This window comes from Peromyscus leucopus, chromosome 4, assembly GCF_004664715.2.
Source record: "Peromyscus leucopus breed LL Stock chromosome 4, UCI_PerLeu_2.1, whole genome shotgun sequence".
Taxonomy (NCBI): Eukaryota; Metazoa; Chordata; class Mammalia; order Rodentia; family Cricetidae; genus Peromyscus; species Peromyscus leucopus.
This window is the reverse complement of record NC_051066.1, coordinates 101298711-101319908: the sequence shown is the minus strand read 5'-3', so window position 1 is coordinate 101319908 and position 21198 is coordinate 101298711. Positions and strand designations below refer to the sequence as shown.

The 21198-nt window shown below is 45.9% G+C and overlaps 1 protein-coding gene across 2 annotated transcripts in view; it reads left to right on the top strand.

The window, feature by feature from the left end:
* Fbn1 (fibrillin 1) overlaps window positions 1-20774 on the top strand; it is a 209795-nt gene extending 189021 nt beyond the window's left edge. Inside the window, exons 56-66 of one of the 2 annotated variants that reach the window (XM_028858264.2) lie at window positions 1640-1771; window positions 3790-3915; window positions 4467-4673; window positions 6349-6474; window positions 6683-6805; window positions 8741-8857; window positions 9160-9288; window positions 10021-10140; window positions 15053-15284; window positions 18031-18205; window positions 19384-20774. In XM_028858264.2, the coding sequence (XP_028714097.1) occupies window positions 1640-1771; window positions 3790-3915; window positions 4467-4673; window positions 6349-6474; window positions 6683-6805; window positions 8741-8857; window positions 9160-9288; window positions 10021-10140; window positions 15053-15284; window positions 18031-18205; window positions 19384-19773 (1877 nt within the window). In that variant the 3' untranslated portion in view covers window positions 19774-20774. Of the gene's footprint in view, window positions 1-1639; window positions 1772-3789; window positions 3916-4300; window positions 4362-4466; window positions 4674-6348; window positions 6475-6682; window positions 6806-8740; window positions 8858-9159; window positions 9289-10020; window positions 10141-15052; window positions 15285-18030; window positions 18206-19383 lie in introns of those variants that run through there. The other variant, XM_028858265.2, reaches the window with a different exon arrangement.
* The last annotated feature ends 424 nt before the right edge of the window (window positions 20775-21198 follow it).

Below are 21198 nucleotides of genomic sequence, written 5' to 3'. Positions count from 1 at the left end.
AGAACATTCTGTCTCTGTGCACGAGGGCAGATGTCCCAAAGCGTCCCTTGGTAGACCAGGGCTGGGAAATGAGTGTAGTCTCCTAATCCATAGCAAATGTAAGGGCTGCCATTTCTTCCTTTGCCCCTAGATTGTAACAAGAGGCACAATAGGCCCAGTGAGGGCTGCACTGCAGACCTTGCATGAGTTTGCTATGTATTACATGTCTATGATATGTCAGTCATCCTATGAAGTTGTACATATTCTCTGTACAAAGATAGTTTCCAGTATCCTCAGAGCTCAATATGTAGAAGTAGATACAAAAGATGAAAATATAAATAAATAATCCTAGCATCATAAATATGATGAGAGTTGTATATACCAAATATTCTGAGAGGGGCTGGAGAGATGACTCAGCAATTGAGTGTGCTTGCTGCTCTCGCAGAGGACCGACAGTTCCTAACACTCTCATCAGGCAGCTCTCAACTGCCTGTAACTCCAGCTCCAGGAGAGCTGACATCCTCTTCTGGGATTTAAGGGTACCTGGATGTAGATACATACATACACATTAATAAAAAGAAATCTTAAAAAACAAAAGAACAAAATGCTCAGAGGATATAACATAACAGGTATCTGAGAACCGAAGGGAAGAAAGAGATACTTCATCTCAAAAACTGGGGACAAGCCTATGTTCCTTAACATAAGCATTTTCGTTAAAAAGTCTTACTGAACACTGGCAATCTCCAGAGTGTGGAACCAGGCTGAATCATGGAAACTGGTTGTTCTTGAAGAATCCAGACTTGCTCTTTTAATGAGTAGACATCTTGTCTCTCAAAATGGCTAAAGTCCAGTTTTGTATGAAGTGGAAGCTCCCCTACCTGAGAGCGCCTCACCATGCAGAATCAAGTCCAAGTACCTGAGCTTCGAATGTGGAAGCAAGAAGGAAGAGGGGAGTGCAATGTTATTAAAGTCAGAGAGAGAGAGAGAGAGTACAACCAATCCAAAGAGACAGGAATGAAGGTGGGAAAGCTTAGATGCTCTCTTAGAACTCAGATGGAGAATAAGATGCTCAGGAACACTTGTCTTTTCCTCAAATTAAAACTAAAGCTTCACTTACACAATGACTCTTCTGATATTGTATTATACTAATTAGGTTAGTTAACACTACCATATTAAAATAATACCATATAATATATTGCATCATAATAATTATTATGTAACAGGTTTGTTTTGTTATTATAACCCATGATATTTATAACACATAACATCACTATGTTATCACACTGCAGTTTTAATACTTTTATCATTGTTATGAAATAACATTGTATTATAATAAATAACGTAGGGCCCTTTTACTCTATTTAGTCATAAGAATTTAAATGCTTCAACAAGCAAGTATGAAACATAAAGCAAGGGAATCCAGAAAGGGCCTGCATAGAGCATCATGCTTCTGATGAGGCCATCAGCTGTCAGGAAGCATTTTCTTCACCAAGTTCAAAGGTGGTTAGAATATTCCCTCCCATTTTTAATATATCAATGCCCAACAGATGCCAAAGGAAATAAAGCTCAGTGTTAAAATAACAGAGATAATCATCTTGGATTTAAAGGGCAATCATCCAATGCCGCTTGTTTGTAAGTTGTGATTATGCATTCTTTCCAGATGAGGATGAGTGTGCAGAGGGAAAACATGACTGTACTGAAAAGCAAATGGAGTGCAAGAACCTCATAGGCACCTACATGTGCATCTGTGGCCCTGGGTACCAGCGAAGGCCTGATGGAGAGGGCTGCGTCGGTAAGATTATCTCTGTACAAATGACTCATTATGAACTTGAAGTAAGAGAGGCCAGAAATGACCTGAACTCTGAGTCTTTGCCTCATCTCATAGCTCATGCTGGAGAGGCCTTGCTGTCCTCTCCTCTAGGTTGGCCTTCCCCTATTCTCTTGGCCTGTATTGATGCCAGGGTTGGGTCACCCATTTTTGACCCTTGCCCTTTCGTGCATGTGACCATCAGGAGATAGCTCTTTCCACTGATTGCCCTCACCACTGTTGACTCAAATTGCCTTACTGACATCCTGTGCTAGAGCCCTCTGAACCAGGACTGTCTCTAAGCCAGGGGCTCTAACTTGAAGAAATCTGCTCTTACCTTGAGGTGGGTCCAAGCATGGGTATTTAAAAGCTCCCTGGGTGATACTAATGTGTATCCTCTATTGAGACTCACAACCTTAGACTGGGGAATGGCAAACTGCCACTTCTTTTGTGAATAAAGTTTTATTAAAACACACTTTTAGCAAACCATGAGCGTGTCATAGTGGTTGTTTCTATGCCACAGAGGCAATCAGGTAGTTGCAGAAGAGACCATAGGGCTTATAGAGCCTAACATATTTACCATCCAACCTCTTCTAAAAAGGTTTCTTAGCATTTGCTTGAGACAGCAAATATAGGAGAAAATAGGACGTTCTCACGTGTACTTTTAGAAGTAAATGACATCAAAAGATATATTTTATGTTGTCAGTGACAGAAAGATTGTTTCCCATTGTCCTGGTATTCTCTAAGATACGTAACTGAATGGTAATTTTAAGAGCAGACTCTGAAAGCTCAGAGGAACCAATTGGGGCCCAGTGGTCACATACTGAACCCTTCAGGTCCATAGGTGGCAGGCCCAGCTGCAGTTTGAGCTTCCAGAGGAGGTGGGCCTCCTCTCACACATTCAGATTCCTTTGGTCTGAGGTCAGCATGGGCAGTGGGACATTTGTTTGTTTCCATTCTGGGGGTTGAACCTACAGCTTTCCATGTGCTAGGAAAATGCTGCAGACTAAACTACATGCCCAGGCCATTTTGGTTTTTATTCCACGATAGAGTTTACCTGGCCTTGGGGTCCCCCTAGAGCCTTTGATTTTCTGTCCTCACACCGCAGCCTCCCAAGCCTGTGCCGTCAGGATTGGCTGAGCGTTGGGGTTTGTAAGCAGTTATCACACAGCTCTGGTGTCATTTCCCCATTCTCGGCCTCTGTCAGCGAGATCCCTGTGCCCGGGACCGTAAGCTGTTCTCAAATGGAAGACACACTGGGGGAGTTAGTTCATGATCTTCAGCTCTGAACAATCACCAGATCATCCAAAGATACTCCAGCTATTTTAGTGTTTTGTTTTTAATCGGGGTTATTAAATTATGGCTCATCATTTCTCAATAATATTACTTAAGTGTTACAAACAATCCCTGTGGAAGCTGAAGATCAATCCAGACAAAGGCTCCTGGGTCAGCACAACTTCCTGACATTATTCTGATGAAGTCATAGATCTTTTTAAAATGACAATCCAGCTTCAGTGGCCCCTCCACTGTGTCTACTCACCTTTCAGGAATCTTCTCTATGTACAGATAGGGCAAGAGTTAAGTTAAAATGTAAGTGTGCCTAAAATGCTGCTGTTTGACTTCAGATGTATCAACAGTATGCTCATGGATGCCTTACAAGAACTGTGTGTGTGTGTGTGTGTGTGTGTGTGTGTGTGTGTGTGTACTTTTATGTGCAGAATCTATCTCTGGAAGGGCACGTCAGAAATTGGCAGTCTGGGGCAGGGGTGGGGTTGGGGGGTGCTCGTTATTTGGTGGCTGAGGAATACAGAGGAAAAGGAGAACTTGATGGACCTTCTTCCTGGCCTTCCCTGGATTTCCAGTTTTTAGCCAGGTGAATAGGTTACCTGTTTGCAAAGTAGAGTGAGAGAAGAGAAAGAGGGAGGAAGGGAGGCAGGCAGGCACCAAGGAAAACACAGTCTTTCTATAAAATGTCTGATGGTTCCTGTTCTCTGTCTCCACAGACGAGAATGAGTGTCAGACCAAGCCCGGGATCTGTGAGAACGGGCGATGCCTCAACACCCTGGGGAGCTACACCTGTGAGTGTAACGATGGCTTCACAGCCAGCCCCACGCAGGATGAGTGCCTGGGTGAGTACCCGCCTGCCCCTGCTGTTGCCTTCCCTCAACCTCCACGCTGGGACACTCGAAAACAGTATTTCTGCTTTGAAATAAGAGAAAACATTCCTCCCTGGGAGATGACTTAGTGACTGAGTGTCTGTTGGGCTCAGGACCTTCCCACAGCAAAATTCTTCCTTTGCCAGTTGCACACAGAATTGCTAGCTTGGGGTGTCCTTCTTGCTGCCTTTTAAAGCCTCGTGATCAGGCCCACCTCCGTATGATTTCCTGCCCCCTTTGCTGTAGCATGGCTTGTTGCGACTGTTCTTCCATAGGTCTGGGGGCACAAAGAGTTATAAGCTTGTCTCTGCCGATGCCTTTCTGCCAACTCACGGATTTCTTGTCTTGTTTCCCTCAGACGCCTCCTTTCTCTCTCCCTGCTGTTTCCAGCTTTTCCTTCTTGCTCCTCTTCGCCCAGGGTAAAGTGTTACACCCTTTTTATACCCAACCAAATTCCTAACCCCCCCCCCCACGCACTCAGGAAAGTCTCTCAATTCCTCCTTGCCATGGAATGTCTCTTCCAGACAACCGGGAAGGGTACTGCTTCACAGAGGTTCTACAGAACATGTGCCAGATTGGCTCAAGCAACAGGAACCCTGTCACCAAGTCCGAGTGCTGCTGTGATGGAGGGAGAGGCTGGGGACCCCAGTGTGAGATCTGCCCTTTCGAGGGCACTGTGGCTTACAAGAAACTGTGTCCTCATGGCCGAGGCTTCATGACCAATGGAGCAGGTACTTCCTTTTTTTCTGTTGTTGACAAAAGATGCAGGCTCTTCTTTCACGGTGCAGAATTAGTTGCAAGGAATCTGTGTGTTTCACTATGGGAAACGATGGAAATGTGGAGTTGACAGTGTAGGTTTGTCTTGTCTGGGTGACTGAGAGCGACAGAAATCCTTCTAGAGCTGTAAACACTCAGGCCCTTTTGCCAAGTGGCCTTGGCCTAGTTGACTAAGTTTGGTATGTTTGGATCCTTGCCTCCGCATTGCAAGGGTCCAGCAGAAAACTGCTATAAGATAGTTTATAGATGATATAAAACATCATTTTCAAATTTTAAAAATAACATGAAACAAATGGTCGTTCTACTCCGCCAGCATTCATTGTCACTCAAAATTAGCCGAGATGTATTGTGTCAAAGAAGCAAAAGACTGCTGGTGTGCTAGGAATCAGCTGGTGTGCTAGGATCAGCACACTTGTGTGTGAAATGCACAAGCTGCTTTCAGCTAGCGATCTAGATGTGAATGGAGGCCAGGGAGGTGTCTGAGGCAGCTCTGAAGACCTGCCAGCCTCGTGTGAGTCCCACTTTTATAAAGTGATCACAGTCAGATTTTAGTTCATAGAAGGACCGAGAAAAGGGTCCCATTGGTGCTCCATTGTGCTCCTTGGGGACGGGGGGTTAGAAGCAAGAAAATAAAGGAGAGTTAGGAAACAATTGTCTTTGGGAAGATGTGGCTGATGGCAGGATGAAGGAACTGGGTAGGTAAAGGAAGAAAGGGCCAGAGAAGATGGAGTTAGAGGAAGCAATTCCTGTTTCTTGGAGGATGCTGAAACAAGATGGTGGAAGACACATTTCCTGAGACCAGTGACAAAGTGCTTACTTGGACCTCAGGGTGAACAGGGTCAGGCACACTCATCTGCGATACTAGATGATTATTAGGCAGTGAAGGGCTGATAATAACTCAGGCAAGTTGCTTGTGTTGGTGCCCTGTGCTAGCTGGGTGGAGAGGTGGGGGTGAGTGGCTTTAATGCCATCAGTGCACACTGACCGAACCTTTCTGTCTGTGATGCAGACAGGAATAAGGATGTCTCTTTGTAGCCAACTGCAAAAACCCGACTCTGTCATCTACCCCAGAGTCCTGTAATTTCCAGTCAAAGAGGGAACTTGACCCCATTTGCCCCACCCACCCCATGTTGAGTAATTTGATATTTTTTCAGGATTAACTTCAAACAGGACAAAGAGGGTATTAGAGAGCATTCCTTATTTTGAACAGGCAACATTAGAAAGGAACACTGGACTTTCCTGTCCAAAGGACCCTCTGCTGTGACTTGCTCATGTGATGCCCGCAGGAGGCAAGAGTGAATACAAGATGGAGCAGAGGGCCAAACATGTCTCGGTGGGGTGTTGTTTTAGGAATCCAAGAGAAAAATAACACAGATTTTGATGGCCAATTATTGTCAACCTTTCCCTTTGTTTGAGTAGCTTCTCATCATCAGCTCACAAAGTCTTCATTAGCTGTTCAATGAGTTACCATCGCCTATGACATTTGCTCTGTCTCCTTTTGGTTTAATACTTTGGTCCATGATATAGTAACATGATCTATGAAACTTTACATTCAAGTGACCCCTGTTTATCAATGTTGCCCGTTATATATTTTAATGCATTTATTATTGTGATTTATATCTGCCCTAGATATTGATGAGTGCAAGGTTATTCACGATGTTTGCCGGAACGGGGAGTGTGTCAACGACAGAGGGTCCTATCATTGCATCTGTAAAACTGGCTACACGCCGGATATCACAGGGACCGCCTGTGTAGGTAGGTGCTTTGTTTTTAGTGGTTTAATCCTGATTGAAACTTCGGTTACAGGAAAGAAAACCCAACACTGAAAAATCTAAACTGCACCTATACTTAATAGAAAATTATGAGGCAATGATCAGATGCTTCACAGAGTTTATAGGTCTAGATGCTGAGCATTCTAAAAATCTTCTAAATGGGCTTTTACTCTGTCTTTCTTTGATCACAGATCTGAATGAGTGCAACCAGGCTCCCAAACCCTGCAATTTTATCTGTAAAAACACAGAGGGGAGTTACCAGTGTTCCTGCCCAAAAGGCTACATTCTGCAAGAGGACGGACGGAGCTGCAAAGGTGAGGGACTTGGGCTTTGTCTACTCGCCTGCCACAGGTGAACATGCCTGTGATGTATCGGGAGACAAGCTGGAAGACTTGCTTCCCTGGGCTCAGTGCCCATGTAGAAAGTGGGTCCCTGGGGATGGGGGTTAAGCTGAGGCCAGGGAGGCTGCTGAAGGATGGTAGCAGAAGCTACCGTTGCTCGATACCATGAGCATCATGGATGCTGTCCATGAGGGGCTCCTTGGTACCAACTCTCCAAGGTTCTGGTGAGGCTGATTCCCTATTGATTTCCTCTCCTTTCCCATTGGCTTCATTTATTCACTGTCTGTTCAACAACGGTGTAGTCTAGATCTTCATGCCATGATCTCAGAGGTGTGTCTGATTGATTAAACTAGTGTTAAACTATGGGTCTTGGCCCCTTTGTGGGTCGCATATCAGATATTTACATTACAATTCATAACAGTAGCAAAATTACAGTTATGAAGTGGCAATGAGAATAATTTTATGGTTGGGGGTCACCACAACATGAAGAACTGTATTAAAGGGTCACAGCATTAAGGTTGAGAACCACTGAGATAGATTTTAAGTTTGCAAGAGTTTCTGAGCGAGGTTCATGCAAGTATGGAAATAACACAGTGAAACCCCAACTAATTTGTACACACAACTAAAGTGTGTGTTATTGATTATAATAAAAAGGAAAGAGGGGTGAAGATAGAGAGAAGACGTTCTTGAGGATGAGAGCAGCTAGTGTTGCTGTACTGAATGGTTCCCATTAGTGGAATAGACAGCTATGAGGGACCGCGGCTCTGTCTCCTCATCAGCAGCTGGTCTGCACACAGACATCAGTCAGCCTCTCAACTGTACAAGTCAGCCTTCTCACAGTTCAAGAAAGGCTCCATCTGAGAGGCCTCCATGCTGGGATGGACACAGGGAGGTCCTCTCAGGTTAGGACAGGTGTCCTTCCAGCCAGGAAGGCCACTGTGGAGCAAAGGCAGCCACCAGCAAATCTAACACCACTTGTCCTCTGTGGAGGGGTTGAATTTGTGATATCTCTTGACCCTCAAGGGGGGCAGGGTGTCAAATGACCTTTCACGGGGATTGCCTAAGACTACTAGAAAACACACATATTACATTACAATTCACAACAGTAGCAAAGTTACAGTTATGAAGTAACAACAAAAATAATTTTATAGTTGGGGGTCACCACAACACGGGGATTTCCAGGCATTTAACACCCTGTTAAAGTGGGAGATTACATTGAGATGAAAAATAGCATTGGGTCAGTAGTAGAGGTAAGGATTTTTGTTTGTTTTCAGCTCATCAAAATCAGACTTTTTTTTAAAGTCTTTCCTAGATGTTAAATTTTATTTCATTCAAAGAAAAACTGCTAACCAAAGAAGTCATACTCATGACCTCATATGAGTTTGTTCTAAATGCAACAGAAAGGAATTAAGGCAGTGGTTCTCAACCTTCCTAACGTGGGGACCCTTAGTACAGTTCCCCATGTTGTACTCTTAGGCAATCCCTGTGAAAAGGCCATTTGACACGCCCCCTTGAGGGTCGTGACCCACAGGTTGAGAAGCAATAATTAAAGGACCAAATAAATTTCCAGCCTCAACATCACTTTTGACTTCTCTCCTTAGATCTTTCTGCTGTTGTGGAAAATGTTCAGAATGAATTTTTACTTCATTTTATCACCCATTTAAACATTTAGAATGTCTTTCAAATAAATTTGTGGAGAAATTCCTACGTTTCTTTAACTAAAGGGAACTGCTCATCCTTGGCTCCCACAGAGCTTCTTTCCCCTCTCTGTCCAAGTCCATCCCCTGCCTTCTTGCCAGCCCTTGGCTATGGCCCCACGTTGCCCTGGTGTCCTTTGAGGCCTAGAAGAGATGCTTCCCGTCCCAGCGCGTTGGGCACATGTGAACTCCATCTTGCATTTTCTTGCAGATCTCGACGAGTGTGCAACCAAGCAGCATAACTGTCAGTTCCTGTGTGTTAACACCATCGGTGGCTTCACGTGCAAATGCCCTCCTGGGTTTACCCAGCACCACACTGCCTGCATTGGTAAGTAGGAAGGAAAACCCTGTCTGGAGCACAGCTGTTGGTCTTTTTGGTCTAAGAGACTTTTCTACTCCCTCTGCTGTCCGGTAACAGTACACCATGTCCCTCTTGGGGCGGGGTGGGTGGGGTGGGGTGGAGAGTAAGGGGGGTGGGGGGTAGGGGGGTGCACATGTTGGACTGTGCACACACAGTGTGAAGTTACTGACCCGATTTTGGACTCCTCTGGGTCAACCTCCTCCATTCCTTGCAAACATTGCAAAGCGGCTTTGGAATGTGTCCTCTCCTGTCTCCCGTGCTTCTCCCAGATAACAATGAGTGCACGTCTGACATCAACCTGTGTGGCTCCAAGGGCGTTTGCCAGAACACTCCGGGAAGCTTCACCTGTGAATGCCAGCGGGGGTTCTCACTCGATCAGAGTGGCGCCAGCTGTGAAGGTAGGGACGAGACGCTCTTTGCAGAGGTGGCCTTTGTGGCTGTCAACTTCTGTGAATTGCAAGAACTAATATCTCCCTAGCACTTGGGAGGCAGAGGCAGGAGGATTGCTACAAGTTGGAGGTCAGCCAAAAATAAAAAACAAATAAGTAAACCAAAGGGCAAAAAAGAAGGAAAAGAAAAAAAGACTCTGAACAAAGAGAGCAGCCAACTGAAGCTGGGGCTGTTCACACGGCCCCCAGTTTTAGAAAAAACCTACATGCTTCTTCCGTGTAGATCAGGATTTTGTTTAGTTAACAATCTAGCATAGTAGGAATAACTCAGCAAAAATACCTTGACTTCTGACATTTGGGGCCAGAGCCCTGAGATTTCTCCAACATGGACAATACATATAGGAAGTAACTCTTCTACAAATGTATAATTAAATGTTTAAATTTTAATTCTTAGGATTTTATTTTCTTATTTATGTTTCTAATTCCAGTACAAATAAACAAACATAATTTCCAGAGCTACCCCACAATGCTCTGTGGTGAATTGACATCATTTTGATCTGTAGACTTTACCAGGAATCTCTGAATATTAATGTAGATATGCCTGATGTTTTGCTAGAATAGTTTTTTAGGAGATTCATTTCTAGAACTGCCTTTTGGCTTCCCAGGCCGATGAATGAGGCTTCAGAGGGCCTGGGAGACAGCTGCTGACGGGGCTCACGGGAGGCTCTGCTTCTTTTACAGATGTGGACGAGTGTGAGGGCAACCACCGCTGTCAGCATGGATGCCAGAACATCATCGGCGGCTACAGGTGTAGCTGCCCCCAGGGCTACCTCCAGCACTACCAGTGGAACCAGTGTGTAGGCAAGTAGCTCCCAGTCCTTAAAGAGGCGTGGTTGCTGCCTCCTCAGAGAGCCGGTGCCTTCCTGCTGAAGTAAGGTTACTGAGCCAACAACGGCCCACTGAAAGTTGCTCTACCCCACTTGAAACCAACGGGAAGTAAAAATCTCTTAGGAAAAAAAGCACATGATGAAGAATGCTTTGGGAATAGCTGGGATGAAATACCCTTAGCCTTTCTCGATACCATCAGCCTTCCTAGTCCACTACACTGTTAGAACTCCACACTGCACTGTTAGCACCCCACACTGCACTGTTAGTACCCCACACTGCACTGTTAGCACCCCACACTGCACTGTTAGCACCCCCTCACTGCACTGTTAGCACTCCACACTGCACTGTTAGCACCCCACACTGCACTGTTAGAACCACACACTGTACTGTTAGAACTCCACACTGCACTGTTAGAACCACACACTGCACTGTTAGCACCCCACACTGCACTGTTAGCACCCCACACTGCACTGTTAGCACCCCACACTGCACTGTTAGAACCCCACACTGCACTGTTAGAACCCCACACTGCACTGTTAGCACCCCACACTGCACTGTTAGCACCCCACACTGCACTGTTAGAACCACACACTGCACTGTTAGAACCCACACTGCACTGTTAGCAACCCCACACTGCACTGTTAGCACCCCACACTGCACTGTTAGAACCCCACACTGCACTGTTAGCACCCCACACTGCACTGTTAGCAACCCCACACTGCACTGTTAGCACCCACACTGCACTGTTAGCACCCCACACTGCACTGTTAGAACCCCACACTGCACTGTTAGCACCCCACACTGCACTGTTAGCACCCCACACTGCACTGTTAGACACCTCCACACTGCACTGTTAGCACTCCCACACTGCACTGTTAGCACCCACACTGCACTGTTAGCACTCCACACTGCACTGTTAGCACCACACACTGCACTGTTAGCACCCACACTGCACTGTTAGCACCCCACACTGCACTGTTAGCACTCCACACTGCACTGTTAGAACTCCACACTGCACTGTTAGCACACCTGCACTCCCACACTGCACTGTTAGAACTCCACACTGCACTGTTAGCACCACACACTGCACTGTTAGCACTCCACACTGCACTGTTAGCACCCCACACTGCACTGTTAGAACCCCATACTGCACTGTTAGCACCCCACACTGCACTGTTAGAACTCCACACTGCACTGTTAGCACCCCACACTGGGGATCTCTCTACAGTATCTAGTTCCTTGAAGGTTTTTGGTTCCAGGAAGATCATGGCCAGTTCATAATAAGTCAGGTAAGAAGCTAGAAGGAGTTTGGGGTTCTTGTTCAACCCAAACCCCAAACGGGGCTCAGAACTCTCAAGAAATAAAGTTACCTACAATGAGTGCTGTCATGAGCTGGAATGGTTCCCTCAGGGTGGGGCTATCCAGAGCAGATCTCTTGGACCACCCACCTGGGTGCCCATTCATAGCTTGTCAGAAGTTCACTCTTCCTGGTGGCTGAGTTAGAAGTCAGGGGCCATTAACTCCAATCCTTTCTGGAAGCAAATAGCAGATTTCAACTCTCAGCTGGAGTGGAAACCATTTGGCCCTACCAAAAGCAATCAAAGAAAGCCTACCCTACATTTAGGAGTTTCCTACTGGCAACCGATACCACCACTAACCTGCGTCATGTGACCCTGGTGCTGCAGGTCAGGGTGGTGGGTTTTAATCTGTCCTATGGAGTGGTTTTCAGGGGCTTTAATTGATATTTTAATTAATTAGAATGCTTTTTTTTATATAAAAAGGAGGAAACTCTCACCAATAAAATTGCAGATAGAAGAATGAATCAAGGTATTGAGAAGGATAGAAAACTAAATTCCTTGTGGAGTCAGTTGCCCAGGGTATACAGGATGGACGGAAGGGGTCAGGGGTACATGTCAACCAAACTATTGCATTTGCAGACGGCAAAGGCCACATGTGTGAGCATGTTGTTCTCAGGCTGCGGACACTGAGCACTGAAGACTGCTGATCTTCATTTGTGCCCTGCCGCCCCAACACAGTTGAGCAATATGAATTTAAATGTTTATGAAATGTTATCAGAGAAGAAGTAAAATAAAATAAAAAGTCTATGAAAAGGGAGGAGAGTTCTCCACCAGAAGGAATATTTACAGAAGCCCAGGGAGAGGTTAAAAGGACTGTTGGAGACTCTCCAATTTGGCATCTGCCTCAGAGAGGAACTCTTCCAGCCTTCCAGACCAGGCCAGTTCAGCTTGCATGCTGAGAGGCACTTGGTTTCTTTCCTGATCGTCCAGTCTAGGAGCAGATAGAGTTAATATTTACAAGCATCTTTTTTGTGTAATGAATTACTTCCCTTCCTCTAATGTCGATCTACTTTGTGCCTATTAGCAAAAAGCAAAATAAATCTAGCGATAGATTGACAGGTCTTGCCCTGTATCTACCCATGCCTCATGGCTTATTAGTCTGGGTCCCATGAGCCAAACCCATGTGGAGAAGAAGAGATCAGAGGCTCTGATGCTCCACATAGATCGGTTTTGTGCGGGCTGAGAGCAGGTGGAGAGGATAGAGGCCATGGAGGGTCAAGAAAGAATGGTCGTCCCAGATTCTCCTACACTCTTTACTCTTTGCTTAGCATAAGGTCTGGTGCTTACGGCCTCCACTGGTATCTATATCATGCTTCATTCCTTATTTAAAATAAGGGAAAAGAACAGAGACAACATTATATTTGATTTTTCTATTTTAGGATCCCTGCAGCCTAAGGGACCTTGGATTTAGACTTGAGTTCTTTGAATGTAGAGAATCTTCAAATAGGCAGTCAGGCTAGTGACTGGAGAGGAGGGGAAGGATACATGCCCATGAATAATACTAGACACACAGACACACATGATACTAAGCGTTTGTATCACCAGCAAAAACCCTAGGCCTTCCACTTTTACACACCTATGTACTAACTTCACATACATGGCGTGAGAGAAGAAGGATGAACAGGGAAAAGGAAGGGGTGGTGGTGGAGACGGGGAGAGGGGAGGGGAGGGCGGGGAGGGTGGAACTGCACAATACACTTGGATGATAGTGTATGTATTAGACTCATCGCTCACTGTGTACATGAATATACACCAACTTAGATAAGTGTTTGAGGCCGGCGAATTGGCTCAGTAGCTGCCAATGCCAGTGACAAGAATTCAGTCCAGAGGGTCCTCAGAGTAGAGGGAGAGAGCAGACTCCCACAAGTTGTCCTCTGTCCTCTACACATGCACCGTGACACTCTCGTGTGTGTGCTTGTGTGTGCATGCATGCACACACGATAAATACATGTTTTAAAAAGTGAGTTATTTAGAGCATTTGGAGAAAAAGAGAAAGAGTGCCGTTCTCTCTGAACAAAGAAGGTCAAATTAATTACAGGAGAGAAGAAACACGGTTTTCAACATAGCTGTGCCCTCGCGGGCCACTATGGTATAAAGAACATGGTCCCTGCAGTCAAGCAGCCCCATCAGGGTCCTGGCCTGGCTGCTGCTCTGTGTAGGGTCCTAGAGAAGATTCCTAAAGCTCCTGGGATGGAATAAAGGAATGTGAAACACTCCCACATCCTATCCATCCCCGTATGGCTCCAGGGAGCACTCCTTTCACTCCTTGCTGGAAGTGGCCACCCGAAGAGGAATGAAGGCCATACATACTCTAGAGAGAGTGCTGTAGCTCTGAGGACAGCTTTTAACAGCAAGTTCCCAGCATGCCCACAATGGCAGGTCCAGGGAAGAATCGTAGAGATTTCAAAAGTATGTAGACTGAAATAATGAGAAGGTCACAGTTTTCTTCATTTGAACTGAAGTTTTTGAAAGTTAGATTTCTAGGGCTGGAGAGATGGCTCAGCGACTAAGGCTTACTGGCTGCTCTGCCAGAGGACCTGGGTTCGAGTCCCAGCACCCACACTGTGGCTCACAACTGTCCCTAACACCAGTTCCAGGGGACCTAGAGCCCTTCCTGGCCTCTATAGGCACTGTATGCATGTGGCATACACATGTACATATATAAATAAAAGTTAAAAGACATCTTTAAGAGTTATTCTATTTTCCTATCTCCTCCAGACTATGTAGGCTTCTGTGAGTAGGCTGCCCTGCAGAATGTGTGTCTCATAGATGTCCCCTGTCACTGCCTGAAAAGTTTGCCACACTTAGCTTTAGTCATGGCTCAGATGCTGGAATCACAACTGGTTTGAATAGACATTCAGAGATTAAAAACAAAACAAAACAAAACAAAACAAAAAAAACCAGCCATACCAAGAGGTGAGGCATGGCCTAAGAATGAGCACCTAGAGGCCTTTGTAGACTTTTTGAAAAGAAAGTACAAATGAGGTGGATTCCCCTGTAGAATATCAGCCTTCCCCCGACCTTCATTCACATCCTGCAACAGGCAGGCCCATGGGCAGCATCAGCAGAAGTGGTGGGTCCCTGCTTCCGGGATAGCCATCCTGCAGACGCTTGTGAAGCAAGAACACAGATAACTGTATGGTCCCTTCCTACCTGCCCTAAAACCCCAAATTATAGCTGTGGTCCTGCCTCTCATGGAGCAGAACATGCTGGCACTGGCTTTCAGTGAGAACTGAAGTCTGAGGCTCCTCACAGTGCCATCCTGGATGCTCCCCCTAGATGCATTTGACCCCCTCTACCATATTTAGTCAGCATGCCAAGAGGCTCCCTCCATCTCCACAGCTTTCTCTCTGGTTCTCTCCACTCTGGCTACACTGCCTGCTTTTTCTCCCTGAGACCCTCCTTTCCTTCCTCCCTCCCTCCGTCCCTATAGGCCAGTTGGCGAGTCATGAGGAATATGACCCAAATTCCTCCATGGAAGTCTATGGCAACATCACACATGTAGTGTTCTCTTGTTTTTGCTGCAGATGAAAACGAATGCTTGAGCGCACACGTCTGTGGGGGAGCCTCCTGCCATAACACCCTGGGGAGTTACAAGTGCATGTGTCCCACTGGCTTCCAGTATGAACAGTTCAGCGGAGGCTGCCAAGACATCAATGAGTGCGGCTCATCGCAGGCCCCCTGCAGTTATGGCTGCTCCAATACCGAGGGTGGCTACCTGTGTGGCTGTCCTCCAGGCTACTTCCGGATAGGCCAAGGGTAAGTATTTCTCTTCCTGCCCTTGATCAATGACTCACTAAATGTGCATCTCTACATAAGTACCTGCCCTTCTAGAGAACTACATTTTCCATAACCATCAGAGTCACTCCAGTTATCCCTGAGAAAGTTTGAGAGGAGCATCTGTAAGGGGTGTATCCAGATTGCTAGAAACTCATTGTTTTGTTTTTTTTTTGGTTTTTTGAGACAGGGTTTCTCTGTGTAGTTTTGGTGCCTGTCCTGGAACTCACTCTGTAGACCAGGCTGGCCTTGAACTCACAGAGATCCGCCTGCCTCTGCCTCCCGAGTGCTGGGATTAAAGGTGTGTGCCACCACCTCCTGGCCTGCTCTTACAGTTTTTAAGGCATCTTTTGCCCTTCACTCTTGAATTATATTAGAAATGATCAAAAAGCACATTAAGTATGAATTGGAATAATTAACTATAATTTCCGGGTAGAAAATTTTACCGAATGATGTGAATATGTATGTGACAGTTGGGGCAGAAAGGAACACTGTTTTTCTCAATGGCTTAAAATTTTAGTAAGTTTTTAAAGTTGAGGTCTTCCCTAATGACTTACGCACATCTGGTTCATGAATCTTAACTTCTTAATTCTCTCTCTCTCTCTCTCTCTCTCTCTCTCTCTCTCACACACACACACACACACACACACACACACACACACACACTTATATGAACCCAGTGGTCCTGTGGCACACTGGCTTTCAGGGACTTAGTCCAGTCTGTATAAACGTCAAGGTAGAAGAATGCTTCGTGGGAAGCTCTCAGGATGCAGCGGTAGGACCCAAATCCCAGATGTCTGTCTGGCTCTCAATTGACTCCTTTATTTTTTTACAGTTTAATGCCAGAACCATTTTTCCCAGCCAAAAAAAAAAAAAAAAAAAAAAAAAAACAGTGACACTCCAAACTGGCCCTTTGCCCGTGGGACTTGGTAGTCACATTTCTTATAAGTGGTGCTCCTGGGACAAGGAAATCCTGGAGGAAAGTTCTGAGGAAGAAGCCAAGCCTGTCGATTTGGGCTTGCCTCCCCCTTCATTCTCCTCTCTGTTTACCTATGTTCTGTGCTGCTAGGTGAAGAGGAAAGGAAATGTGTGCACCCAGGGAGACCCTGGGAAGTAGAGGGAAGCGCTAAAGGGTAGTGACAAACAGCACCGAGCCAGCCACTTGCTGGCGTGTTTCGAAATCCGTGGACAAACAAGGAAATGAGCTGTAAAGAGTAGGTCAGTCATCACAGAGAAGCAGCTTAGCAGGGGTTGGTGTACATTTCGTGGTAGAAATCCGCCCGCCCTATCATGATGGCTTTGGCCCCTCTGTGATGTCACTTGAGTCAACTTGACCCCCCAAACTAAGGGTTGGTTCAGGATAATTCCTAGGTTCTCAACACATTCAGAAAGGGAGCCTGACAAAAACAAATCAGAGACTGTGTGAAGCCCCTTTGGCTTCGATAACTGAAAAGCAAGGAAATAAGGATTAGATCTCTCTTGGGTCTGGGTTTGTTTATCAGCCTCCCCGCATGAGTCAAATCCACTGGCCTTAGTGGTTTTCAATGACTTGAAACTGTTTCCCACAGTTGGGCAAGTTCTGTGCTGGTTCATGCTGTATGTGAGAATATAGTGTGTAGCCGGGCGGTAGTGGTGCAGAGCTTTAATCCCAGCACTCAGGAGGCAGAGGCAGGTGGATCTCTGTGAGTTCGAGGCCAGCCTGGTCAACAAAGCAAGTTCCAGGATAGCCAGAGCTGTTACACACAGAGAAAACCTATCTTGAAAGAGTGGGAGAGGGAGAGGGAGAGGGAGAGGGAGAGAGAGAGAGAGAGAGAGAGAGAGAGAGAGAGAGAGAGAGAGAGAGAATGAAAATACTGCATATCTTCACATCACAGGACTGTATCAAGCCTCAGTCACCACCTAGACTTCTCTTCCTGCAAGAGTAAACTGTCAAATAGATGTGACTGCTTAGAAAGGGGTTGGGGAGGCGTGGTAGTGCCACGAGAGCAGGAAGTGGGTTACGAGAACCCCAGGAAGAGCACGCCACGCTTCCTGATACCCTGTTGGGCCAGCAGGGGGCAGCAGTGGTGGTGAAGGCAGTGGTTAGGCCACGGACATAAACCAGAAACAGGGGACATGAAACGGTAAAAGACTGGGATGGAGGGCTGGTAGGAGCAGAGGTAGCAGCAGGAGGGTGGGAGACATGGGAGGGAGAAAGCCACTGAAACACTCTGTCCAGAATATGTCATAAGAGCATCTGACATAGTATGTGCTGATTTTAAAAACTAAAACATAAAAATCAAGGTCACAGCATAGAAAAAAAAATACGTTGTCCAGGAAAGAGGCCCCAGATCTGGCCCACCTGTCCACTCACTGCTCTCCCCTAGAGGTACAGCTGCCAGGGAGCTTCCTTACTCCCATGGGGCCTGGTTCTTAGAAGAAGACATGTTTCAGTGAGCCACCAGGTCACGTGATCTTCAGTTTTCAGTGTGTCCCCTCTCTGCAGAGTACTGCAAAGGCTTAGGCCGGTAGGCTGGGAGATGAAGGGATCAGGGAGTACGCACACCAGTGTCTTGAGAGAAAGGACCCTGTACTTAGGGGATTGGGTATTTGGAGCTCACAACAGAGGGCATCTGTATGATTTTTTAGAAGCAGACGATCGTCCAGTGGAAAATGGGATGTTACCAGCCAGGAGGCTGGACATTACTGATTCTTATGCAAACTGTCTGTGTGCTCCTTTGTATGGTAGGCATTGTGTTTCTGGAATGGGCATGGGCAGAGGGGGCCCAGAGCCACCTGCCAGCGGTGAGATGGATGACAATTCACTGTCCCCAGAAGCCTGCTATGAGTGTAAGATCAATGGCTACTCCAAACGAGGCAGGAAACGGAGAAGCACAAACGAAACAGATGCCTTGGACATCCAGGTAGGTCGGGGTCTCTCCTTGTCTGATGATACGGAAGGGCTCTTGTGCATTCTTCCAAGGTCACCCCAAAGTGTGAACACTCTCCCCCGACAGCTAGCCCAGTCATTCTCCTGGCTCTAGCAGCATTTTGCAAGAGGCTATGGGGCTTTGGGGGTTTGTTTTATTTTATTGATTTGTTTGTTCTGGCCGCCTTTGGAGAATGGCAGTTTGAAAGGTTTTCACACACTTGCTCATTTCCTGTCTCACCAAGAAGAAAGTCAAACGCCCACCCAGTGTCTGCAGAAAGGACAGCAAGTAGGCAGAGTGGCATGCACACACAGTAGTGCTCCCCACACAGGAACGCCGAGGTCTGGAAACTAAAGACTCCTCTGCGGGAAAAGAGCGACAGGGAGTGTGGGGGAGCTTGGGTGGTGAGCAGGAACATATGATGCTAAGTCAAGTCAGACATGCAGCATTCACCCAGTTCTCTGACTCCAGGCTAGGAGCATTTAGCCTACGTGGTTCCAAAGAGGCAAGCAGAAAGCTAGGTGAAAGGAAAAAACAAAAAACAAAAAACAAAACAAACAAACAAACAAAAACCCACAAACCTTAACAGCTCATCACAGCCAGGAAGTAGGTCCATAGGTGTGTCCTTCGGAGGGGATGGTTTTTGTGTCAGTGAGCAAAATTGAAATAGACGAGTTCTGAGTCTGAGTAACCCCTCTGCAACCCACCTCCTGTGGTTTGGGAAATAAGTCTTTGGAAAGAAAACAATCTATGAACAGTGCTTCAAAAAAAAAATCTCTGCATCTGAGTCACCGGAAGGCTTGTTAGAATGGATTGCTGGGAAGAGCCCCAGGGTTTCTAATTCAACAGGTCTGAGAGGGGCTAAGCTTTTGCATGTCTAATGGTTTCCAGGCGATGCTAAGGCTACTGGTTCAGGGACCACAGTTTAGACCTACTGAGAGCCTCCTCCTCCCCCAATACAACTGATTTCAACCCCAGTTTCTTCCTCCCATCAATTCTTTGAAAGCACATTTGTGATTTCCACAAAGTACTCTGAGTATGCAGCTTCCTCACAGTGGACACAGCCTAGGCAGAAACCTTATTTGTCTTGAAACTTGAATGGCGTTGTCTTTAGTATGAGAACTAAAGAACATATTTAGCTGGATTTAAGGCATTGCCACATGTCTTTCCAGGATGGGTCGGAGATGGAAGCCAACGTGAGCCTCGCAAGTTGGGATGTGGAGAAGCCAGCTAGCTTTGCTTTCAATATTTCCCACATCAGCCACAAGGTCCGAATCTTAGAGCTCCTGCCGGCCCTTACAACTCTGACGAACCACAACAGATACTTGATTGAATCTGGAAATGAAGATGGCTTCTTTAAAATCAACCAGAAAGAAGGAGTCAGCTACCTCCACTTCACGAAGAAGAAGCCAGTGGCTGGAAGCTACTCCTTACAAATCAGCAGTACTCCACTTTATAAAAAGAAAGAACTTAATCAGTTAGAGGACAGGCATGACAAAGACTACCTCAGCGGTGAACTGGGCGATAACCTGAAGATGAAAATTCAGATCCTGCTTCATTAATTCACCATCCAAAGACCAAATAATTAAAATAAAAGCAACTGTAGGTAGGTAGAATTCTATTTTCCCCAAACCAGAACCTTCACATCATGGTACAATCATTCACCAAGTCAATCTGTATAAATGAGCACTATTCTTGAATGACATCAAGGTACAGTGATGACCCTAGTTCAAACAACCACTTTCTCAGGCTTCTCATGAGTAGCTCAGCTACCTTGTCATATATGTTGATTCCTGGAAACTGGGACATGAATATCCACTGAGGTTGGCCATTCATGCCGACGGCCTACCTACCTTTCCAGCTGCCGCACGGGAACGTGTTTCCATCTGACGGTCATTTGTTTTCAAATTTCGAAACTTGGCTTCTATGAGTGCAAGCAGTAGGTTGGTCGTTTCTGATGTCTATTTGGTGCTAGTAAATTCTCAAAATAGATTTATCGATGCACTGTAATAAGTACACAAGTTAGAAACCAAAATGCCAAGTATTCAGCTCAAATACTTCATTTCAATCAACCAAAGTTAGTTCAGTAGCTTATCTCACTTATGAGTATAATACATTACATGTAAATTAAGTGTGTGTATACTGTAATCGTGTTATTTTTATCATTGAAACATTTATAAACTAGAATAATAAAGCCCTTAATGTGAGGGTTTGTAATGGTGCTTATTGAGACCAAAGACTTGTTCGACGTCTACACCAAGCGGAAGTGGAATCTGTGACTGGCCCGCTTGTGCGCTGAGGTTGGAGAAGACAAGGAAACAGCCTCAGCCGCCAGAGGATCGCCAGTGCACCCTCCATCACCCAGCATGTGCAATCTGCCAAAGTCACTCTCGGCCATTCCTGTCAACAAGGGGTTAATGTCATAATGTCACAATAAAGTGATCCTAGCCTCCCTCCCTTTTTTAGTTTACTCCATGGTTTTGTGTTCTTGTGCGGATTGGAGGCTGGGGTGGGGGTAGGGGACTTTCTGGAGGGGAAATAAAAGTCTCCTGGGTTTAAAGTATCCTTGGTCTGTTATCTATGGCTTCTGTGGGCATGCACCATGAGCACCAGGAGAAGAAATCACATCATCTTCAGTTGGCCCTTTGTATAGTGATTACCGATTGCTGAGTGCTTGGTTCCTTATCTGGCTTACTAGGAAGACATTTAGATTGCAACATCATTTCTAAACTGTGACCTAATCAATCGCGTGACTTCTAAACTCCCAGATTTAAGGACTTCCAAATATAAAATTCAGTCATTCTCTTAGAGCATTTGACCTTTGTGCCCTCTCCCATCAAGTACACAGCACTGGCAAGGTGTTCCATCTTTCCCGCTGAACATCTGTTGTTGGGCAGTGCTAGGCTAATTACAGAGAGCCGGTGTTCAATTGAATCCAACGGAATGCTGCAACTCTTGGTTTTCAAATGTCCTAACTTGAAAAATGC